The 20,481-nt window shown below is 46.1% G+C and overlaps 2 protein-coding genes across 6 annotated transcripts in view; one reads left to right on the top strand and one right to left on the bottom strand.

The window, feature by feature from the left end:
- The first annotated feature begins 981 nt into the window (after nt 1-981).
- ALKBH2 (alkB homolog 2, alpha-ketoglutarate dependent dioxygenase) lies at nt 982-4,707 on the top strand. The gene is made up of 4 exons (XM_025986623.2): nt 982-1,149; nt 1,531-1,964; nt 2,942-3,140; nt 4,394-4,707. Exons 2-4 carry the CDS (start codon nt 1,691-1,693, stop codon nt 4,698-4,700), a joined length of 780 nt encoding a protein of 259 aa, XP_025842408.1. The 5' UTR covers nt 982-1,149; nt 1,531-1,690; the 3' UTR covers nt 4,701-4,707.
- A 186-nt stretch (nt 4,708-4,893) lies between these two features.
- Nucleotides 4,894-20,481, bottom strand: part of USP30 (ubiquitin specific peptidase 30) — a 28,246-nt gene continuing 12,658 nt past the window's right edge. For 3 of the 5 annotated variants that reach the window (XM_025986617.2, XM_025986621.2, XM_072723022.1), the window contains 9 exons: nt 19,436-19,534; nt 18,798-18,843; nt 17,302-17,396; nt 11,566-11,625; nt 10,982-11,068; nt 10,300-10,380; nt 9,971-10,190; nt 7,859-7,979; nt 4,894-7,332 (listed from right to left, as the gene is read on the bottom strand). In XM_025986617.2, the coding sequence (XP_025842402.1) occupies nt 7,068-7,332; nt 7,859-7,979; nt 9,971-10,190; nt 10,300-10,380; nt 10,982-11,068; nt 11,566-11,625; nt 17,302-17,396; nt 18,798-18,843; nt 19,436-19,534 (1,074 nt within the window). In that variant the 3' untranslated portion in view covers nt 4,894-7,067. The remainder of the gene's footprint in view (nt 7,333-7,858; nt 7,980-9,970; nt 10,191-10,299; nt 10,381-10,981; nt 11,069-11,565; nt 11,626-17,301; nt 17,397-18,797; nt 18,844-19,435; nt 19,535-20,481) is intronic. The other 2 variants (XM_025986618.2, XM_072723023.1) reach the window with 1 other exon arrangement.

The following is a 20,481-nucleotide window of genomic DNA, read 5'->3' as shown; positions in this document are numbered from 1 at the left end:
TACAGGAATGGATATAGTGGCTTCATTTGTGATTGCCCTAAGCAGGAAACGACTCAAAGGTCCTGGGGTGAGTGGGTAGAGGGACATCCATACAACAGAATGCTACAGAGCAATAAAAGAAACAACTGATACAGATAAGAGTAAGTCTTAAAAGCATTAAGCTGAACCAAAGGCCAGACACCAAAGGCTGTTGTATCTATTGTATGATTTCACTCATAAGAAATTCTGAAAAAGAACTATAGGGACAGGAAACTGCTCAGTGGCTCCCGGGGGCTAGTTAAGCATCATTGGTCGAGGGGGAGAGTCTAAGACGCTTGAGGGGATTTTGTGGAGTGACAGACCGTTCTGGATCTTGATTGTGGTCACACAGCTGTGTACTTTTGTCAAAATCTGTAGAACTTGTGTACTAAGGAGATTCAAAACAAAGGCCCCGAGTCCCACAGAGCTTTCATGGCACTGGGGGAGGCAGAGTCAACAAAAATGCAGAGCAATAACAGAACGTGACATTTATTCGGAGCACAGCAGCCTTCCTCACCCGTCCTGTCCTCTCCTTCTAGAGCTCTCATGGCAGAGGTTTTCTAGCTCCCATTGTGCAGGTGAAGCTTTGCAGCCCCCGAGAGGGTAAGCGACCTGCAAGAACCACACAGCCAGGGTGGTGGAGACGTTTACGAAAGCCACCGGAGGGGGGGGCGGGGCGGTGTTCCCACCTGGTGTCCCACCTTCCCGTCGGGACATCCAGCGACTCCTCAGGGAAAGGCGACGCTCAACAAGAGCTCCCAGACCACAGAGGGAACAAAAAGTAGCTGGGCGGAAAACCGGGCAGTGCCTGCAGCGCGCCCAGGAGGCCGACAGGTGGCGCCGGGGGGCCGCTCGCCGCGCTGCGACGCCGAGGCGCCTACATCTCCCAGCAGGCCTCCGCGCTGCGTCGCCGAGGTGCCTACATCTCCCAGCAGGCCTCCGCGCTGCGTCGCCGAGGTGCCTACATCTCCCAGCAGGCCTCGACGTCCGCCCGGAAGCTGCGCTCCAGGGTTGTCTCTTTCCCGCCGGCCCCGCCTCCCGTGTTTGCAGGGCTCGGGGCGCCGCGCCTGGTGTCTGTAGCCTCGGGGAGAGCGAGCCCACGCCCTCCACCCCAACCCCCGCCCCTCGCAGGTTGTCACGGTTAATTTCTGCCTCCCGGGGTTCGGAGTGCGTGTGACCACGTGTAGCTGTTACTGCGTTTAGTCCTAGCCGTTGTAGGATCGCTGTATACTTAGTACCCACGGGGATCCTGGCGTGGGAGGGCCGTCAGTAGTGGGGGGAAGGAGACCGGGAACTGGCCTCCCTGGGTGACTTCGGGCAACCCCCCCTTCCTTTCTCCAGGCGTCCCAGGGTGGGCTTCCTTGGAAAGATTAGGTGCTTGGGGCTGGAATGCAGGCATTTGGGGTTTTGCAAGCCAACGAGCTGATTGCTACGCATACATGGCCAGGTGTGGGGGACCCAGGACATCCCGAGGGGCCCTTCCAACTTCAACATCCTCCACTTTCTCTCTAGGACATGGTGTTGAAAGTGGAAACTTGAAAAACACGGAGGAGTGCTGTGGGACCACTTGGCCACCACGCCAATTTTTGCATCTGGGACAGCCGGGCCGTCTCTCTCTCTCTCTCTCTCTGCCCTGCTGCCAGCTCCCAGGTCTTTGCTTTGTGGAGACAGGATGGACAGATTCCTGGTGACGGGGGCTTTAGGGAGCCTTGTGGGTAAGAGGGAGGGAGAGGCGAACCCAGAAGATCCAGCAGGGCAGAGAGGAGAGGAGAGCAGCAGGAAGAGGCCCAGGGCAGAAACCCTCCCCAACGCAGGACCCCTGGCCAGCCCCACCTGGCGGCACATCCGGGCTGAGGGCCTGAGCTGTGATTACACAGTCCTGTTTGGCAAAGCTGAAGCAGACAAGATTTTCCAGGAGCTGGAGCAGGGAGTGGAGTATTTTACAGGTAAGCAGAGGACTGCGAGGTGTATGTTTAAGACTTATTTGATAAAACTAGTGGTCTGTTTGGAGAAATCTGAACTCAGGAGTTATCAATGACCGGCAGCTTAACTTCATTAACTGACTCCACACATACTCTCTGGGCATCTCTGGGCCAAGCACCGTGCTGGGCACTTGGGATACAAACTGGACCAAAAGTTTGCCTGCCCACCAGGGGCTGCAGACTTGAGAGTGATTTGCCACCTGGCTACTGATGAGGACCGGCTGGGAAGGCTAAAAACCAAAAAGGATGCTGGGTTCTACCCAAGACCAGCTGTAGCTAGGGGTGCATCCTGGGCATCAGTGTTTTTAGAAGGCTTCCAGGTGATTCCAAGCCACAGCTGGTCTAGTGGGGGAGACAGCAAATAAGCAGGTAATAAGCAGGGGGTAGTCTCAGCATCACCTGGAGGACTTGCTGCTTCTGAGCAGTGGGATCACTGGACCCCTCCCCGAGTCTAGCGGTTGTTTCCGGGTGATGCTGATGCTGTTGGTCTGGAAGCACGCCCTGAGAAGCCCTGCAAGGTGGCAGAGCACTTAGAGGCAGAGAAAAGCCTACAGGAGACCCCAGCCTACAGCCTTGGCTGTGTTAGCGTCATCCTTTTTGGGGGCCCCACACTCTTAGTCCCCAGGGTTGGCAGGATCACTAGTATGGAGCCTGCCTTAAGCTCCCTTGCATTTCAGCCTATTAGTATGCTTCTACTGGAGTGAAGGCAATTAAGTCATGGCGTTTAAAAGAAAGATTGGACAAGACTGTTTCCCTAAGTATAGGACAAGAATCACTGTTCTTAGGTGAACTTTTTGGGCAAGCCACAGGGATTTTTGTCCTTGGTCAGTAAATTGAATGTTACTCATTTCAGTTCCCTTTCAATCCTGAATTCTCAGGGAGCAAATATATGTGGTACCCACCTGCCTGCTCTTCTGAGCTGCCGTGTTTTACCTGCACAGGTGCACTGGCCAGGGTCCAGGTATTTGGGAAGTGGCACAGTGTGCCCAGGAAGCAAGCGACCTATGGCAACGCTGGGCTGACCTACACGTTCTCGGGCCTCACTCTGTCTCCAAAGCCCTGGATCCCAGTTCTAGAACATGTCCGGGATCGTGTTTCTGTGGCGACAGGAGAGACCTTCAACTTTGTGCTTGTCAACAGGTGACTATACCTGTTTTTACACTTTTCTTTTTTAGGCTCCTGGACTGAATTGTGTAAGTCTTCTGCTTCTTCTGAAGACAGTTTAGCATTCCACTGATTTTTTTCAATTTATGTTCAGTTAGCCGACATCTAGTAAGTACATCCTTAGTTTCAGTGGTAGAGTTCAGTAATTCATCCGTTCCATGGAACACCCAGTGCTCATCAATCACATGCCCTCTTTAATGCTCACCACCCGGTTACCCCATCCCCCCACCTTCTACCCTCCAGCAACCCTCAGTTTGTTTCCTGTAGTTAAGATCTACCATATTTTATTCATTTGTACAACAGATTATCCCTTAGTGCAGCAGGGATGTGGCAGTGGGACAGCACCAGTGGTCAGTCTTTATGGAGCCCACTCCGCAGTGGGAAGTGAGAGGTGATGAATGGTTGAACAAGATCCTTTCAGATGCTGATAAGTATCTTAAAATTAAACAGGCTGCTTTTGCTAAGAATGACTAGGAGGAAGGAGTCTGGGTTTAGGGAAGGGATTCTCACCAGCAACACTCTGATGTTTGGGGCCAGATAATTCTGTTGTTGGGGCTGCCCTGGGCATTGTAGGATGTGAGCAGCATCCCTGGCTTCCACACACTGGATGCCAGGAATATCTCCTCCTCAGTCACAGCCACCAAAATGTATCCAAACGCTGCCGCATGTCCCTTGGGGGACAGAATCACCCTGCTTCCAAAACCTGAGTTTAGAGGAAGGTAGTTAGCGGAGGGCTCACCGAGGAGCTGATGATGGAGCTGGAGACTACATGGAGAGAAGGAACAGCCATACAAATCATCTGGAGGAAGAGCAGAGGGGGCTTGGAGTGTACATGGAGCAGAAATTGCACGAATGCTGCTGGAGCAGTAAATGAGGGGAGGGCGCGAGAGGGGTTAGAAGCTCAGAGATAGGCAGGGACAAGTAGTAAGGTTTTATTCTAGGTGTGGGAGGTTTACATTCATGAACTGGGAGAACCAGAAGATGTGTTTTTGGCTGCTCTTGGTGAGTTACATTTTAAAGCAGACGATCAAACAGAACAAGATAAAGTAGAAATGCTGTAGGCTTGGCTCATCTGTGGATCTAGATAAGGCCCTCCCACCTGCCCTTGCAGATCCATGGCAGGAGCTTCCCATGGCACCTTTCTCGCTATAGGAAAATGCAGATGCTGCCCTGCTTGCTTGTTCCAGGAGAGGACTGTTTTGTAAACTGTGCTTGTTTTCTCGCTGCAGGTATAAAGATGGCTGTGACCACATTGGTGAGCACAGAGATGATGAACGAGAACTGGCTCCCGGGAGCCCCATAGCCTCTGTCTCCTTTGGGGCCTGTAGAGACTTCTTCTTCCGGCACAAGGATTCTCGGGGGAAAAAGCCCTCTCGGAAGGTGGAGGTGGTCAGGCTTCAGCTGGCTCACGGAAGTTTGCTTCTGATGAACCACCCGACCAACACTCACTGGTACCACAGTCTCCCTGTACGAAAGAAGATTCTAGCTCCACGGATCAATCTGACATTTCGCAAAATTCTGCCCATTAAAAAGTAGGAACTTTGTCAGTGGTTCATACTTCTATTTTCTCCTTCCTTTTCTACTCCCAAGTGGGAGCTGGCATCTCCTTTCTCAGCAGGGAACATAGGAAAGGCTTAATCCAAGGATGGGGCTTATTACATAACAATGCAGAATTCAGAAAGAAGATGGCAGTTATCAAATTGGTCAATTGTGAAAGAATACCAGTTGATTTTTTTTTCCTAACAAAAAGATTCTTTTATTACTATAATACACAGCAGATACAAAAGGTACCTTTTGCAAATACATAAATCAGCAGTTATTACAGCATAAACTACTAGTTTAACTTAGGTTTGTGCCAAGAGAAGCCGCTTTGTAAATAACTTAAAGCTAGAAATAAGATGCTACTTAATGTCTAATAATTTACAAAATGAGGAAGTCAGCTTTAAGTCTAGTTAAGAGACCTTGCATGGATGTCATTCACATTTACAGCCTTGGCTCAGATCCTGGCCTCTGACCAACAAATTGCTTACAGCTAAACGTTTTGTGCCCGGCATCTCTCTTTAACGGCAGATTTCAAAGAGTAAGCGGGGGCAGAAGAGCAGTTACTAGAAGCTACCACTTCGCAGTGCAGTGTAAGGTCACGTCATTGGGCATTTGATTCCTCCAGACTCAGGTAAAACAGGTGTACTCGTTTCAACCACAGAGCCAGGGAAGGGGCGTCAGCAGGGAGGGCTCAAGTGCTTCAAGCTGCCCCTCTCTCCCTGACGTCCGTGGCCTGGAGAACCTTCACAGGATGTTCAATCAGTAGTGAGTTTTGAGTCCTCAGGGATGCGTGCTGGGCCCAGTGGGGCAGTGATCACCTGGGCCCCTTCTGCTGTGAGCAGACACCCAGGCCTGGTCTAGAAGTGTTTGTTAGCTGGCCCCCGCCAGGGGAAGCACAGTTCTCTGCCTCACCTCGGGTGACCTCTTAGAAAGCTCTGATTCTAAACCTTAACTCTGAAGAGTCCATTTGAATTTGGTATCTTTTTTTTTTTTAAATAAAAAAACCTAGCTAAAACATATAATACTACTGTGTCCTCAAACTTCTGTGGCCCTGGGCTGCATTCATGAGACTTATCCAAAGAGGGAAGAGGATGCTCAATATAGTCTTTTTTTTTTTTTTTTTTTAACCAGGCTGCTGGGAGCCCATAAATTTAGAATATGGACCTGTAACAAAATGATAACATTAGATGATCAGCTGTAAGGATACCTTTTTTTAAAAATTGAAAACTTCTTTTCTGTAGAAAGGGCTGAGGTTTTGATGAATGCTGAGCATCAGCCTTCACTTTACAAATGAGGAAGCCCAACTGTAGCCCTATATTCGGTGACCTTCCTTCTGAACCCAGCTCCCGAATCAAGGCAAGGACTGTCCTCTCATGCAGCCCCCAGCTATGCCTGTAAGCCTCAGGAGCACTGCATAGGCAACAGAGTTAGGAGTAACTGTCCTCGGGGGTGGGGTGGGGACTTTATGTAAAAACGGACTTTGTCCAGAGCAGAGGAAGTGCAGGTGCTGGCACAGATGGCTGTTCTGTGCCTGCTATTCACAAAGTTTTATACCAGACCGTCATCACATCTCTAGTCCAGTGTGCCGAGAGTAAGAGCGACCGAGAAGCAGTGCACTTACAACTGATAGAGCAGTGAAAGAATTAACCCCCTTCCCAGGGGCAGAGGGCAGGGGGGCGGTGGTGGCAGATTTGGCAGGTGCGCTTTGACTACATAGAAAGAATCCAAAGATTAGAAAAGACCCACAAAAAGAGAAAGGCGAGTGTTCTTCAGGCGTCTTTGAGCTGTCCTGTCACCATGGAGAAACTTGGAAGGAGTAGAGCTTTTCAAAAGTTGTTTCGGGCACTCTTGGACAATTGTATTTTCCAGGATGGACGTGCTACAAAAGCAATCAAAAGTGAAAGGCACTTTTTCTTCTAAGTTGTTGCCTTTAATAATTTCACCAATTTTTATGGGCCTGCTTATTAAAAATAAAAGATCTATGCTGAAACCGATCAGAGGTCTTAGACAAAATTATCTCCCCTCTGAGAACACCTAACATAGCTGAATATAAAAAAGGTGGCTTCCAGAATCGGATTTCTTTTAATTACCTATATTAGGTGAGTAAAAAGACGTTCTAGACAGAATGAATGCTGTCCGAGCACAACAAAGACACCCTCCAGTGCATACTAGCAGAGCTGTTCAGGGAGCCTGGTTTGGCTTGAACTGGGACCATTGGCTCCTGCATGGAGCCTGCTCTTAGAACTCACCAGAAGGCTGAGGACTCTAGCGGGGCTGCTTGCATACCCACACAGTCTGATTTTGCCTTGTTCCCGGCCACTTTGGACAGTGCCATCGGCTCTAGCTCTGGGGCCAGGGCAGTCACTCTTCGGACCTATACTCCCGGCCCTGGTGCTGCATCTTGGAAAGAACACGCTCATAGAACAGCAGGTAAGCACTGGAGGACAGGACCTCCTGCAGGCTCGCCTTGCGGACGGTGTCATCGGAGATCCACAGCCACTGGTTGCTGGTTGAAAGAGGGTTCTTGGCCGAAGGTGGGGACCGTCGGTAAGTCACAAAGTGTCCCGAGTGCATGTCTCCATGGTGGACTACAACGGCCATCAGCCGGAAGAGGTATGTGGAGGAGCTGGATGGTAGAAACAAATGCAAGTAGTTTACAAATACAAAAAAAAGAAGGGTTATGGGCAAAAACAAAGTGAAAGAATCCTAGATGTTCAGTGATCAGGGGCTGATACAATGGTACATCCATATGAATGACTACTACACAACCATTACAACGCAGACTGGTATTTATTGGCATGGTAAGATGCCCGTTCCTTGCGTATATATAAGTCCATTGTGTGGCATGTGTGTACACACAGCTTTACAGGGTGGAAGGCCTTAAAGATTTAACTGCTGATGTGTACGTGGGATCCTAAGGAATTTGAAATTTCCTCCTTCATACTTTATACATGCATTCCCACATGTAATATACATAACAAGTGATTTCCATGTTGAACAAAAATAAACGGGTATGTGTAACAGTCAAGTTGCACCTCAAGATGAAAGAACAAATGTCTACACTGTCATCTGTTTTTGCAAGGCTGATTATGGAAACCAAGAAAACCAGCAGCTACGAGACATGAAGAATGTGCTTCTCCGGAGCGGCTCACCTGTAGTCAGGAACCACGGGGAGCGGGAAGGGCATCGGGGCTGGCAGGGGGGGCAACAAAGATGGGGAGCAGGCGCCATTCATAAAAATTTGTGTTTTGGGGCCCCCGGGCTGACTCAGAACTGCAAGAGAAAAAGGCCCAAGGCAATTACAAATAGCAGCAGTTGTAGGAGAACACAGCGTGGCTTCAATTACGTTGAATGTAACTCCCCAACAATGCTACAAAGAAAAAAAACAAGTGGTTCATTTAGTGTTAGGATGGTTCCTACCTTTTTTTGTCCTTTTTATTTGAGAGCAAGCAAGCACGAGCAGGGGGAGAAGGAGAGAAGCCGGCTCCCCGCTGAGCAGAGCTCAATCCCAGGACCCCCAGGGATCATGACCTGGTCCGAAGGCAGCCACTTCAGCAACTGAGCCACCCACCAGGGGCCCCTTTTTGTTCTTGACTTGACTTTTTAAATGACAAGTAGGAAAAGTGTATCTAGCTCCTGGTCTGTTGTTCACTTTGACAGCTTTGTGAATCTTGAAGACTCCTGTCCCTATTTGCTAAAGATACACCAGAGTTACGCTGTAGCTAATTTACTGGCATTTCAATCTAAAGCAAGTTTCTTGACCTTGACAGTACTGGCACGTGGGCTGGTTAATTCTTGGCTGTGGGACCTCTCTTGGGCATTGCAGGATGTTCCACAGCATCCCTGGCCTCTACGCACCAGATGCCAGTAATAGCCTGGTTATAACAACCAAAAACGCCACCAGCCACTGCTGGATGTTTCCCAGGGAACAAAGCTCCCTGGTGAGAACCACCAATCTAAAATGTTCTTTATTCTTTCATCTCCAGATACTAAAGAATACCAACACGTAACCGCGTAGATAAATGTTGATGCGTGTAGATAAAATAATGGAGATATTGATCTCTCTTGTCCTTTCAAATATCATATGTGGGGGCCTGTAAGTACCAAGTAGGCCACTCTTGACTGCCACAGACAGCATGCTGTGGCAATGAGCAGACCCGCAGTCCCACGCGGAAGAGGAAGGATCCAGGGTGAAGTCCTGGATTTAAAACAGCAGCCCTCGGGATCCCTGGGTGGCGCAGCGGTTTGGCGCCTGCCTTTGACCCAGGGCGCGATCCTGGAGACCCCGGATCGAATCCCACGTCGGGCTCCCGGTGCATGGAGCCTGCTTCTCCCTCTGCCTGTGTCTCTGCCTCTCTCTCTCTCTCTCTGTGACTATCATAAATAAATAAAAATAAAAAAAAATTTAAAACAGCAGCCAAAGACTAAGCCCTCTTCCCACTGTGGGTCCTCTGATGTTCACCTGTTGATCCGCTGGAAAAAGGCAAAATACAGTCTCCCTTTGTATGGTGTCCTGTCAGGCCACACAACTATGGATGTGAGAAAGAATAAAAGCAGCCAGGGATCCTGGTCAGGAGCATCAGGGTGCAGGGAAGACAGGCCTCCAGCTTGACTGGGAGCAGGAGCAGGTGGGGAATTTGGGCTTGAAGCCCTCAATGTGTTAGATAAGACAGCTTTCAAAAACTGCCCAGTGCTGCCTTCTAGTGCCCATTCTCCCAGTGGACTGATGTTTGCCCTGTGAGCAGTCACTTCACCTTCTGGGCCTGGATTTTCCCCTCCAAAAGACTGAGGGTCATGAGAGCTTCCTGCTCCACGAGGGCTCGACTCAGCAATTAGTCTCAGGTGAGGAAAGCAGTGGGACTAGATCAATAAGGAACTCAGTAGCGAAGAAGTGATCGTAAGCCAGGCCTTTCCTCCCCACATGTGTATAAACGACATGACCCTACTGGGCAGGGGCAGGGACAAGAAATTCACTGGAATGCTGGGAGCCCATTATCATTCAGTCAAAATATCAAAAAGCAATCTTAAGCTTTTCTTCCCATATTTTTTCAACTCTGATACCGTTTTTAAAACTCCTCGTTACTATATAAGCTTAACCTCTTTCAAGGACTTTTCCCTCCCATACCCCCAATCCTGCTGTTCTCAAGAATCTAAGCAACCACTGGACTCGCTCCCCTTGTAGCACAAGGGGCCCAGAAAGTGGTGACACCAAATCCCTTTTCCCTGTGCTACAAGGTGTGTGCAGTAGCTCCTCAGGCACACACCTGATTTGGGGGTGGCCGGTCCATCCTGCAGGTCCAATGTGGGCTCTGTGGTCTCGCTGGGTTTGGGGCTGTGCTGACCGGGTTTGTGCCCAAGGAGGTGATACTTGTAGATGTCCATCATCAGAAACTCATTGAACTGCACGTGCTCATGCCGCTTCAGGGGCGTGCCGTGGCTGGACCAGCTCAGCCGCTGGAGGTGGATGCACAGACACTGAGGGAGCTGTGGGGTGGGGGTGGGGGAAGAGAAACCGGAAGTGGTCGAGTGTTGGGGGCAACCTCCCACCCCACCCCGCAGAGCAAAGCTGACAAGGTATGTGAGATGGGCTCACCTTCCCTAGTTTCAACTGTTTAACAAAGGTGGTCCTCTGGTGTTCCACCTTTTCCCCATTCAACGTCCCTTTGGCTTCAATCTGAAATAAAAGAAAACCTTTTTGCAGAATTTCTTGAAATGAAACATCTATGGAGAGCCACAGGCCAGGTTTGTGTTACACCTGTATTCAGTTGGCACCTGACTTTGACCCGCTAAAGGAGCTCAGCTACCCAGTTAATCTTGAGTTATTCTCACTGTTTTAGTCATTACGTAACAGTGACAGTGGGTGCAAGAGAAATGACAGTGTGATGCTGAACTCTGAAACAGGTGCATCATCTATTTTCTTTTGTATCTTCATAAATTCTCCACGTGGTTCCTCTTCTTCAGAGGATGGCACGTGAATGCTCAGGTGAGTGTCGGTAGGGCAGGGTGCGAGGAGTGGTGGGGGGATGGAGGTCCCATCTCAAAGCATAGCACTCACATTTTCCCTGTAAACATTCTAAGGATGAAGTAAAACTCATCTGGGAAAGAGCTCTGGTCCACGGACTACTGATTTCCTAGCCAGGTTACGTAGCCGTGGCTGAAAAGACCATCTGGGTATAGCCAGAAGAGCACAGGCCAATGGTAAGTGGTGGTGTGAGAGGTGCTATATCAGGACACACAGGCTGGCTCCAGGGTGACACTGAGAGTTAGAGGCATACCTGCGTACAGTTGTCACATACAACATCTCGCACGGATTCTGATGAGATAAAGTGGTGAAGGCAGTGGTCCAGGGTCAGCGGATGCCCCTTTAGCACCGGAAAACAAAATTCACGATTGTAATTCAAAGGCAAGCTACATTGAAACTACTAATGGATGGCAATGTGATCCCAGAGCCTTATTTTTGCTTATATAGGCAAATAGTCACAGATGCAACTGGATGTTCCCTGAGCAAATATGGAGCTCAAAGCATCCTAGACTTGTTATTATGAGTAGATACAAGACTGCGAGGACATAACACTAACATAACACTTATGGAGTTCCACACTGTTTGAGGTATCTTTGAATTTGAGATTAATATGGAAGATAGGGGAGCCAAAATTCCTGCAGCCAGAGAAAAAAACATCTACTTTCTTCTCCCTCCAAATCAGGCCATGGCACCAGACAAAATCACCAAGACAGTTCAGCTAACCATGTGTCTGAGTAATGCATAGTACCTCAGCTACAAAAAGTATCTCAAAGCCTGCTGGATTTCAGTGTGTCCAAAAGAGACCCCAAATAAACCATTGCTTGGCTTGGTACATACCCACGTGGCAGCTGGAATACTCAGTGAAAGGCTGTCGAAGGTATCAAATCGAACAGGACTCTGAAACAAACATTGCAGAAAATCCAGAAAGGATGGAGGTTCAAGTCAGAGCTTTAGAGATGGGAACCATACATGCCTACGAAACAGTTTAATATTTAGATGCCCAACACTGACATAATGAAACGCAGTATACTTACCTACAAGCAAATTCTAGGACAAACACTGTCAACGTAAGAGATACAGTAATACCAAAGGGCAGCTTATAAGATAACTGTAAACGCATATACCTGACCCAGAAATGTAAGGATTTTATCATTATGAAATAACCACGGACAAAACTATAGGGATGTTCATCAAGGCATTATTTATAACATCAAAATGTGAATAACTGAAATTTCTAAGGAATGATTAAATAAATTATGTCCACAGGATAGAACATTCTATTAAAAATAGCATAGTGGGGACATCTGGGTGGCTCAGCAGTTGAGCGTTTGCCTTCAGCTCAGGATGTGATCCCAGAGTTCCAGGATCAAGTCCCGCATAGGGTTCCCTTCATGAAGCCTGTTTCTCCTCCCTCTGCCTATCTCTCTGCCTCTCTCTCTGTAGCAAGGGGCACCTGAGTGGCTCAGTCAGTTAAGTGACTGCCTCTGGCTCAGGTCATGATCCTAGGGTCCTGGGATCAAACCCCACGTTGGGCTCCCTACTCATTGGAGAGTCTACTTCTCCCTCTGTCTCTGCCTGCATCTCATCCCCCTGCTTGGGCTCCCTGTCAAATTTAAAAAAACTTTTTAAAAAATTATTAAAAAAAAAAAAACAGCATAGTAATGTGTGAGTATACAGAAACATGTTCCTGTTGGGTTATTAACTGTAAAAAAACCCAGATGATAAAATAGGGTAAGAGTTGCTGCATTTTGTGATGGCAGAAGAGCTTGGCTAGACTAGCTCTCCTTGAGATAATGCATATAAATTCTGGACCAAAACAAAACACAACTGTCTGGATGATTGAAGAGCTACTGCCAACTCTTGGGAAAACAGGAACTCTACAGTGAGATTTGCATTGTGTGACTTTCTGCCTGAGGAGGGTACTCCCTGGTCTACACAGTTCAGTGCTGGGTAGCAAAAAGCCTCGGTCTTACTGGATGGAGGTATCAGAAGACAAAGTTCAGGACTGGTAGAGAAGCTGGGGGAAATCCTAGAAAGAGGGCAGCCACAGACAGGATGACCCCCCAAATCGGTGTATAAACCCTGCCCGATTCCAAGGCACACACAGAGAAACTTCAGAAGCCTGGCAAAAAGCAGAAGCTAGAAGCTGAAAAAACTACACTGAATTTACTCCCTGACGTGGGGAAGACAGTTTGGCTTTGAATTCAGCCAAGTTAACTGCACTCAAGAACAGAATTTGTTATTTTTCAGAGAAACAGAACAGAATCCAAAGCCCCTACTATAATGTTAAATATGCAATAAAAAAAATAACTAGACATACAATATAAAGAGGAACACATGACCCATGGTGAAGGATTCTATGGATGACTTGGATACTGAAATTAGCACAGGGACCTTAAAAAGAATTATGATCAATGTGCTCAAGGATAAACAGGAAGACAGTTATTTAGTCCTGGAGGCAAATAGAGTCTCAGCAGATGAATGGAAATGGTGAAGAACCATATGAATATTATACAACTAAATACAACAATAACTAAAATGAAAAGTTCACTGGACAAAGTGAAGATGAAAGGAGTCCATGAACTTGAAGACAGGTCCACGGAAATTATCCAATTTGAAGGACATGGAGGAGAGGTTGAAGAAAAATGAACCAAGCCTCAGCAAGTTGTGGAACGATATCAAACAGACCAACAAGTAGACAATGGGGCATAACAATTTTGGAAAAATAATGGCCAAAAGAAATGTGCAAATTTGGTGAAAACATAAAGGTACAGATTTATGAAATTCAGCAAATTCCAAGCAAATAAAATGCAAATGATACCTGGGCAAAAACTGGACAAACTGCCAAAATTCAACAACAGAAAAATTTCGTAGGCAGAGAAAGAAAAATGACACTTTATAAACAGGAGGATGATATGAATGATATGGGCTGTGCACTAGAAAAGGTGAAGACCAGGGGTGCCTGCGTGGCTCAATTGGTTAAGCATCTGCCTTTGGCGTGGGTCATGATCCCAGGATCCTGGAATTGAGCCCCAAATTGGGTTCCTTGCTCAGTGGTTAAGTCTGCTTTTCCCTCTCCCTCTCCTGCTCCCCCTACTGGAGTGCTCTCTTTCTCTATCTGTCAAATAAATAAATGCAATCTAAAAACAAAACAAAAAGAAGAAAAGAAAAGAAAAGAAAAGAAAAGAAAAGAAAAGAAAAGAAAAGAAAAGAAAAGAAAAGAAAAAAAAGAAAAGAAAAGAAAAACAAAAGAAAAAGTGGTGGAGGCCAGAAGCCAACAGAACAATGCCTTTAAAGTGACGAACTGGAAGTAAACAAGCCAGGCATACGGGCACCTCCTCCACAGTTTGGGGGTGAGGAGTGGCTGGGAGACAAGATGACCCTGAGATGTGGGGCCCTGGCTCTGCTGCTCTGTAACTTCCTCTGGGGGCTCTGACTAGTGGAAAGAGGGGTGGAAGCTCAAGAGCAGACAAGGTCTTTGAGGATTTAGCTCTGCCGAAAGGGATGATGTCACCCTCACATGCACCTGCTTCTGGGGCCTATCTTCCTGCTTTGATGCCACACATCACATGTCAAGTATTCTTTGCCTATGGTCAAGTGCAATCTGTAGACTGCTTCAAATGCCACAGGTGACCATGGTGAGTATCAGAAGGAGGTGCACAATCAGCAGCAGGTGCGTGGGTTGGGGGACAGTGGGGAGCAAGAAGGGAGAACAGTGTTATCTAAACAATTGCTGGAAATTCACCGGCCACTGCTTGAGAGCCTGAGGTGGTGAAGTTGTGAGGTTCCTTTCACCCCTGCCAGGTTGCTCAAGAACAATGTGGCTTTCAGAGCTAGTGGGCAAGGCATGGGGAGCCACTGCAGTAAAGACTCCTGGAAGGTCTGATTTCCGGCACTACTCTCTACCTTATTGTCCCCTTCCTCTCCCTCATTGATAAACAGCAAGTCAGCTGTGGGAGGCATCTGGATGTACGGTTTCTGTGTACTGTAAAATGATGCAAAGCAATTGCTACCAAACTCTGCCTGGCTCATCTTCCCTTCCACAAACTGAGATGACCTTCCACGGTCAGCCACTTCCTAACAAGACACCATGACTGGAAACAGGTGCCAAATTACTTCAGTCAAAAAAACAAACAAACAAACAAAAAAAAAACAAATAAATCAAATCAAACCAAACCTGAACAATAGCAACACTGTCAACCCTCAAATCTGCACCAAACAAAACTTCTTAGGGGAAAAAAAAGGCAAAACAGAAGCATTTTTCATATAAATGAATACTAAATTAATTTGTTGCCAAGAGAGCTGTAAGAAATGTTACAGGAATCTTTTTAGGCTAAAGGGAAAAAACATCAAATGGACTTGGGACTAAAGAGGGGCCAGAGAACACTGAAAATGGCAAATAGAAAACATTTTTAAAATTTTTCTTTTAGGGATGCCTAGGTGGCTCAGCAGTTAAGTGTCTGCCTTCAGCCCAGGGCGTGATCCTGGAGACCGGGGATCGAGTCCAGTAGCGGGCTTCCTGCATGGAGCCTGCTTCTCCCTCTGCCTATGTCTCTGCCTCTCTCTGTCTCTCATGAATAAATAAAATCTTTAAAAAAAACCTTTTCTTTTAAATTCATATAACTGTTTAAAGCAAAAATTATGACAGTATTGTAGGATTATAATACATGGGTGTAACATAGATGACAAAAAATGGAGTAATAGAACTCTTCTAAGTTTGAAGTATATTAATTCTAAATATACCATGATGTGTGAAAAGTGCATAGTGTAATCACACACACACACACACACACACATAAATGTAAAAAAGTAGAGCTAAAAAGCCAATGGAGGAATTACAATGGAATACTAAAAAATATTCAATTAACCCAAAGGAAGGCAGGAAAGGAAGCACAGAGGAGCAAAAAAATTATGAGACAAATAGAAAACAGTGAACTAGCAGACCTAAATCTAACCACATAAATACAAACCAATTAAAAGGCAAATTGTCAAACTGAACCCAATTATATGCTATCTACAAAAGTCACACTTTAAATACAAAGACAAAGTTAGGTCAAAAATAAGAAAACAGAAAGAGATATCCTATAGAAATACTAGTTAGGGGTGCCTGGGGGGCTCAGTCAGTTAAGCAACTGACTCTTGGTTTCAACTCAGGTCATGATATCAGAGTCCTGAGATCAAGCCCCAAATCAGGCTCCACGTTCAGCAGAGAGTCTTTTTGAGAGATTCTCTCTCCCTCTACCCTTCCCCCTGTTCACACACACACACTCTCTCTCTCAAATAAATAAATAAATAAAATAGGACGAATGGAAGGAAGGAAGGAAGGAAAGAAGGAAAGAAGAAAGGGAGGGAGGGAGGGAGGAAGGAAGACTAGTTAGGTGGAAACTAACCAGACAAAATAGACTCCAGGATAAGAAGTCTTCCCAGGGATATTTAAGGAAGAAACAAGACTGATCTTAACCAAAGTCCTCCAGGAAATAAAGGAAGAAGGAACACTTCTCCCAGCTCATGGTACGAGGGCAGTATAATCCTCATAACAAAACTTGACATTACAAGAAAACTGTAAGACCAATATTCCTCCTAAACACAGACACTAACCTCTTTTAGACAGTATCAGCAAATCAAATCCAGTAATATATGTAAAAAATTATAATCACAATCAAGTAGAGTTTATTCCAGAATCATAAGGTTAGTTTAACATTAGAAAAATCAATCTGGGATGCCTGGGTGGCTCAGCGGTTAAGTTCCTGCCTTTGGCCCAGGGCGTGATCCTGGAGACCTAGGATCGAGTCCCATATCAGGCTCCCTGCAGGAAGCCTGCTTCTCCCTCTGCCTATGTCTCTGCCTCTCTCTGTGCCTCCTCTCATGAATAAATAAAATCTTTAAAAAACGAAATAAAAAGAAAAATCAATCACTATCACTCAACATAAAAGGAATAAAAGAAAAACATGACACTGAGTGAAAGAAGTTAGTCGCAAAGGACCTCATGATTCAGGGCATAGGAAACGTCCAGAATAGGCAAATCTATAAAGACAGGAAGCAGGTTAGTGGTTGCCTGAGGCTAGAAGAGCAGGGGAAATGGAGAGTAACTGCTAATGGGGGAGGAGGGGGGAAGGGTTTACAGGGTGGGAGTGGGGACAGGGTCAGCAGGGAATGAAAATACTCTAAAACTGATCAAGGTGACAGTTACACAATTCTCTATTTTTGTATTTAGTTGGAATTTTTCAAATAAAAATTATTTTAAAATGTTGAAAGCAAAACAAAAACTAAAGTAAAAACAAAACAAAAAAACCAAAAACCCAACCAAACAACAGAATCTGTTGTGCCTACCGCAAACATACAGACCCAAACTAGACTCAGTTCCTGCCAATCCACAGTTGGTCTGCTGCTCTCTGAGAAGATGCCACCTGAGGGTCAAATGACATGTGGGCCCTGCTAAAGGGAGGTGGTCAGTCCACAAGTGCACAGAGCCCAGGTGACTACAAATGCCATCTACCAATGTCAGTCTACATTCTCCAGATGCTCTCTAAAGAAAACCTTGCCAAAAATATCAAGCACTGGTATTGTATTTACCTGGTGTTCACAGTGTTTGCAGACCATGTTACTCGTCAGCCTTCCATGGAAAGGATGCTGGGATTTCCAGTGATTAGACGTGGGATGAGGTGACCCTGAAACACAGGACGTGTTTTGCTTTGCTATCTCTAGCCCTTTGGCACCAACCTCAACTCACTGTCCTATTCAGTGTTTCGTAGCAACTCCCTCTTCAGAAACAAATGTTCCTGAAAAGTAAACTGAAATAGCTTTCCTCATTGCTTTCCATCAAAAAGACAACCCATTTCCTTCACAGGAGAATTTATACAAGTCCTTAAATGTGGTTTCTGTATAGTGGCTAGGCCACACTAAAGGAAGGAGTTTCTACTGTATGTTACCTTGAATTTAAATAAAATCTTGAGGGGCACCTGGGTGGCTCAGTGTTGAGCATCTGCCTTTGGCTCAGGTCGTTATCCTGGGGTCCCAGGATTAAGTCCTGCAACAGGCTCCCCACAGGGAGGCTGCTTCTCCCTCTGCCTATGTCTCTGCCTCTCTCTGTGCCTCCTCTCATGAATAAATAAATAAAATATTTTAATAAATAAATAAAATCTTGAAAGGAAAAAAATTAAATAAAAAAAGAATTTGTTTCGTTGAATAATGTGTTTTCACCAACACTCACTTAACATGTTTGAGATGTCAAAGGAAGGATACCACAAGTGAACATTCGAGAAAGTGAGATAAACTTCTAAAAATCATCAGAATAAGCAAAATCTGAAAAACTGGGATTTCTTTTTTTTCTTTCTTTCTTTCTTTTTTTTTTTTTTTTTGGATAGGATGGGAGTTGGAGGAATCAACAGTGTGGGAAGCTAGTCAGAAACACACGCCCTAGAGTCATGTGGCCCTGGGCTCCATCCTGGCTTTGCTTTTTATTAGTTTTATAACCCAGGAAGTCACTTCTCTGTGAGGTTTGGTTCACTGGAAATGGGGACAATTATTAACCCATTATCTCCACGATTAACTCCACACCATTGCTTTGAGGCTTAAATGAGATGCTATAGTGCCTGGCAAAAGTTTGGGGCTCAACAGATAATCATTGTTATTACTACTGATGCACAAAGGAATTCACGCATCTTTTCCTTAAGTTGAGGTCTTAAGAAAACAACAATCTCCTTCTAAGGAGGACCGTGATCATTTGCTGAGGATATGACCATTTCGGCTTAAGAAGTTCCTCACGAGATCAATTCAAGAAGGTAGAAAGAAAACTCTTGTCTGAAGTAGAAATAAGTCCATCACTTTTTCCGAGGCATTAAAACTGAGCAAGGCCTCAGTGTGAGGCAACAATTCAGGATGGCCCAAGGGAACCAACGCAAAACTGTTTCTAAAACCCAAGTCCCTTTGCAAGTACACGCAGTTCAAGCTGGATAGAATGTCACCAGAAAAAAAACGGTGTTTTGTTTTGTTTTTAAAAAAACAAGCAAATCATTGTCATATCTCAAATGTACCCATCTTATGTGTTACAGTTCAAGGGGGATGATTACCTCTTGTGCGGCAGGTTATTTGTTTAGGAGTTACTTCTGGCTGCTGCTGTAGGGGAAAGAAAAGAAAAAAAACACACTGAGAACCCAGCTATGATCCCTTTTACCTGCCTCACCCTGCTCCTAAAGCTTTCAAGTTTCTCTGCGGATTTCATCACTTACACCTAACTTTTACTGAGAGATCCTAAAAGTAGCCCTAATGATCCTCTCTGGTTGGTTACTGTACCTCATCCTTCATCAAATGCTATCAAAACACATTTCCTCTCTCTGGAATATGCCCCTCCCTTCATTAGGTAACTTGAATCAACTCCCTAATATTTATAATGTTCCAGAGAAATGAGGCTTCATTTAGTATTCCTATGGTTCCTGGCCCCCTCTGTTAAATAGGGGGAAAATACCTTCTCTTCTCAAAGCCAACACAAATTGCAGCAGTTAGTCATTTTAAAGAGCCTAGAACACTCCTAACCAGTCACCAATTGCAAAGTCTGCAGCTTGAGACAAACCCCAGCTCCATGCCCAGTCTTGATTTTTACTGAGACTTACTTTTGAGTTCAGGGTTATACAAAGATTATACTTATACCTCCTCTACCTAGGAAATACGCACAAACCTCACACATGGATTGAAAATACTAATGGCTTACCTCCAGGGAATGCACATCAAACAAATGTGTGACCCGGGGCTGCCGATCCCGCTCATCTTCCAGGGAGGACGTAATGACATGGAATAACTCGTGTGCATCCTGTCAAAGGGCAAAGAAGGTTCAGACGGGGCAGACACAGCATCAGGAGTGCCCCTCTGTGGGCCGCCAGGCAGATTTCCTGCACCTTTCCACCTCCTCAAGGTCCAGCCCATTTATTTTTTATTTTTTTGATCCAGCCCATTTAATGGAAATTTATATCCTAGATATTTTCACAACAAAGGACCTTAACTAAGGGGCCCAAGAGGAGAGAGAAGGAGAGCAAGCTGTAGGGGGCCTTCACACCACCTGTCTCAGCCTGGTTCAGCTCTGGCTGCCCCTCCACTGGACTACTCCTTTTTTACTGCTAAAATACACACACGATGTTCAGGTGGCCATTTTCACCATTTTTAAGCGTACGAGTTCTGCAGGGCTAAGTACATTCACACTATTGTGTGATCATCAGCACAACCCATCCTGTGAACTTTTCTACCTTTCCCATCTGCAACTCTGTCCCCCTCAAACACTGACTCCCCACTGCCTACCCTAGCCCCTGGGGGCCACTTTCCTACTCTGTCTCAGGCAACCTGGCTACTCTCGGGATCATACTGTGTTTGTCCTTATGTGACTGGCTTATTGCACTAAGCTCAATGTCTGCGAGGCTGATCCATGTGATAGCACATGTCAGAATTTCCTTCCTTTTTTAAAGTTGAGTAACATTCCATTGTGTGTGTTTCATAAGTATGTCCATGTATACATACTCTATTGCATGTGTACACACACACACACACACACACACACACACCCCGCATTTTGCTTATCCATTCATGTGTTAATGAACCCTGGGCTGCTTCTACCTTTGGGCTGCTGTGAATAATACAGCTATGCAGGGACACCTGGGTAGGTGCCTTTAGCTCAGGTCATGATCCTGGGGTCCTGGGATGGAGTTCCACGTTGGGCTCCTTGCAAGGAGCCTGCTTCTCCCTCTGCCTGTGTCTCTGCCTCTCTGT

The sequence above is a fragment of the Vulpes vulpes genome, chromosome 10 (genome assembly GCF_048418805.1).
Source record: "Vulpes vulpes isolate BD-2025 chromosome 10, VulVul3, whole genome shotgun sequence".
Lineage (NCBI taxonomy): Eukaryota > Metazoa > Chordata > Mammalia > Carnivora > Canidae > Vulpes > Vulpes vulpes.
Note: the sequence above shows the minus strand (reverse complement) of the source record. Positions and strands in the feature narration are given on the sequence as shown.

What these genes read in the sequence shown, in the direction of transcription:
- ALKBH2 (XM_025986623.2), top strand. Translation starts at nt 1,691, where the DNA reads ATGGACAGATTCCTGGTGACGGGGGCTTTAGGGAGCCTTGTGGGTAAG. An exon ending in GGGAGTGGAGTATTTTACAG is followed by an intron (nt 1,965 to 2,941) that starts GTAAGCAGAGGA and finishes TTACCTGCACAG; the next exon opens with GTGCACTGGCCAGGGTCCAG. An exon ending in AACTTTGTGCTTGTCAACAG is followed by an intron (nt 3,141 to 4,393) that starts GTGACTATACCT and finishes TTCTCGCTGCAG; the next exon opens with GTATAAAGATGGCTGTGACC.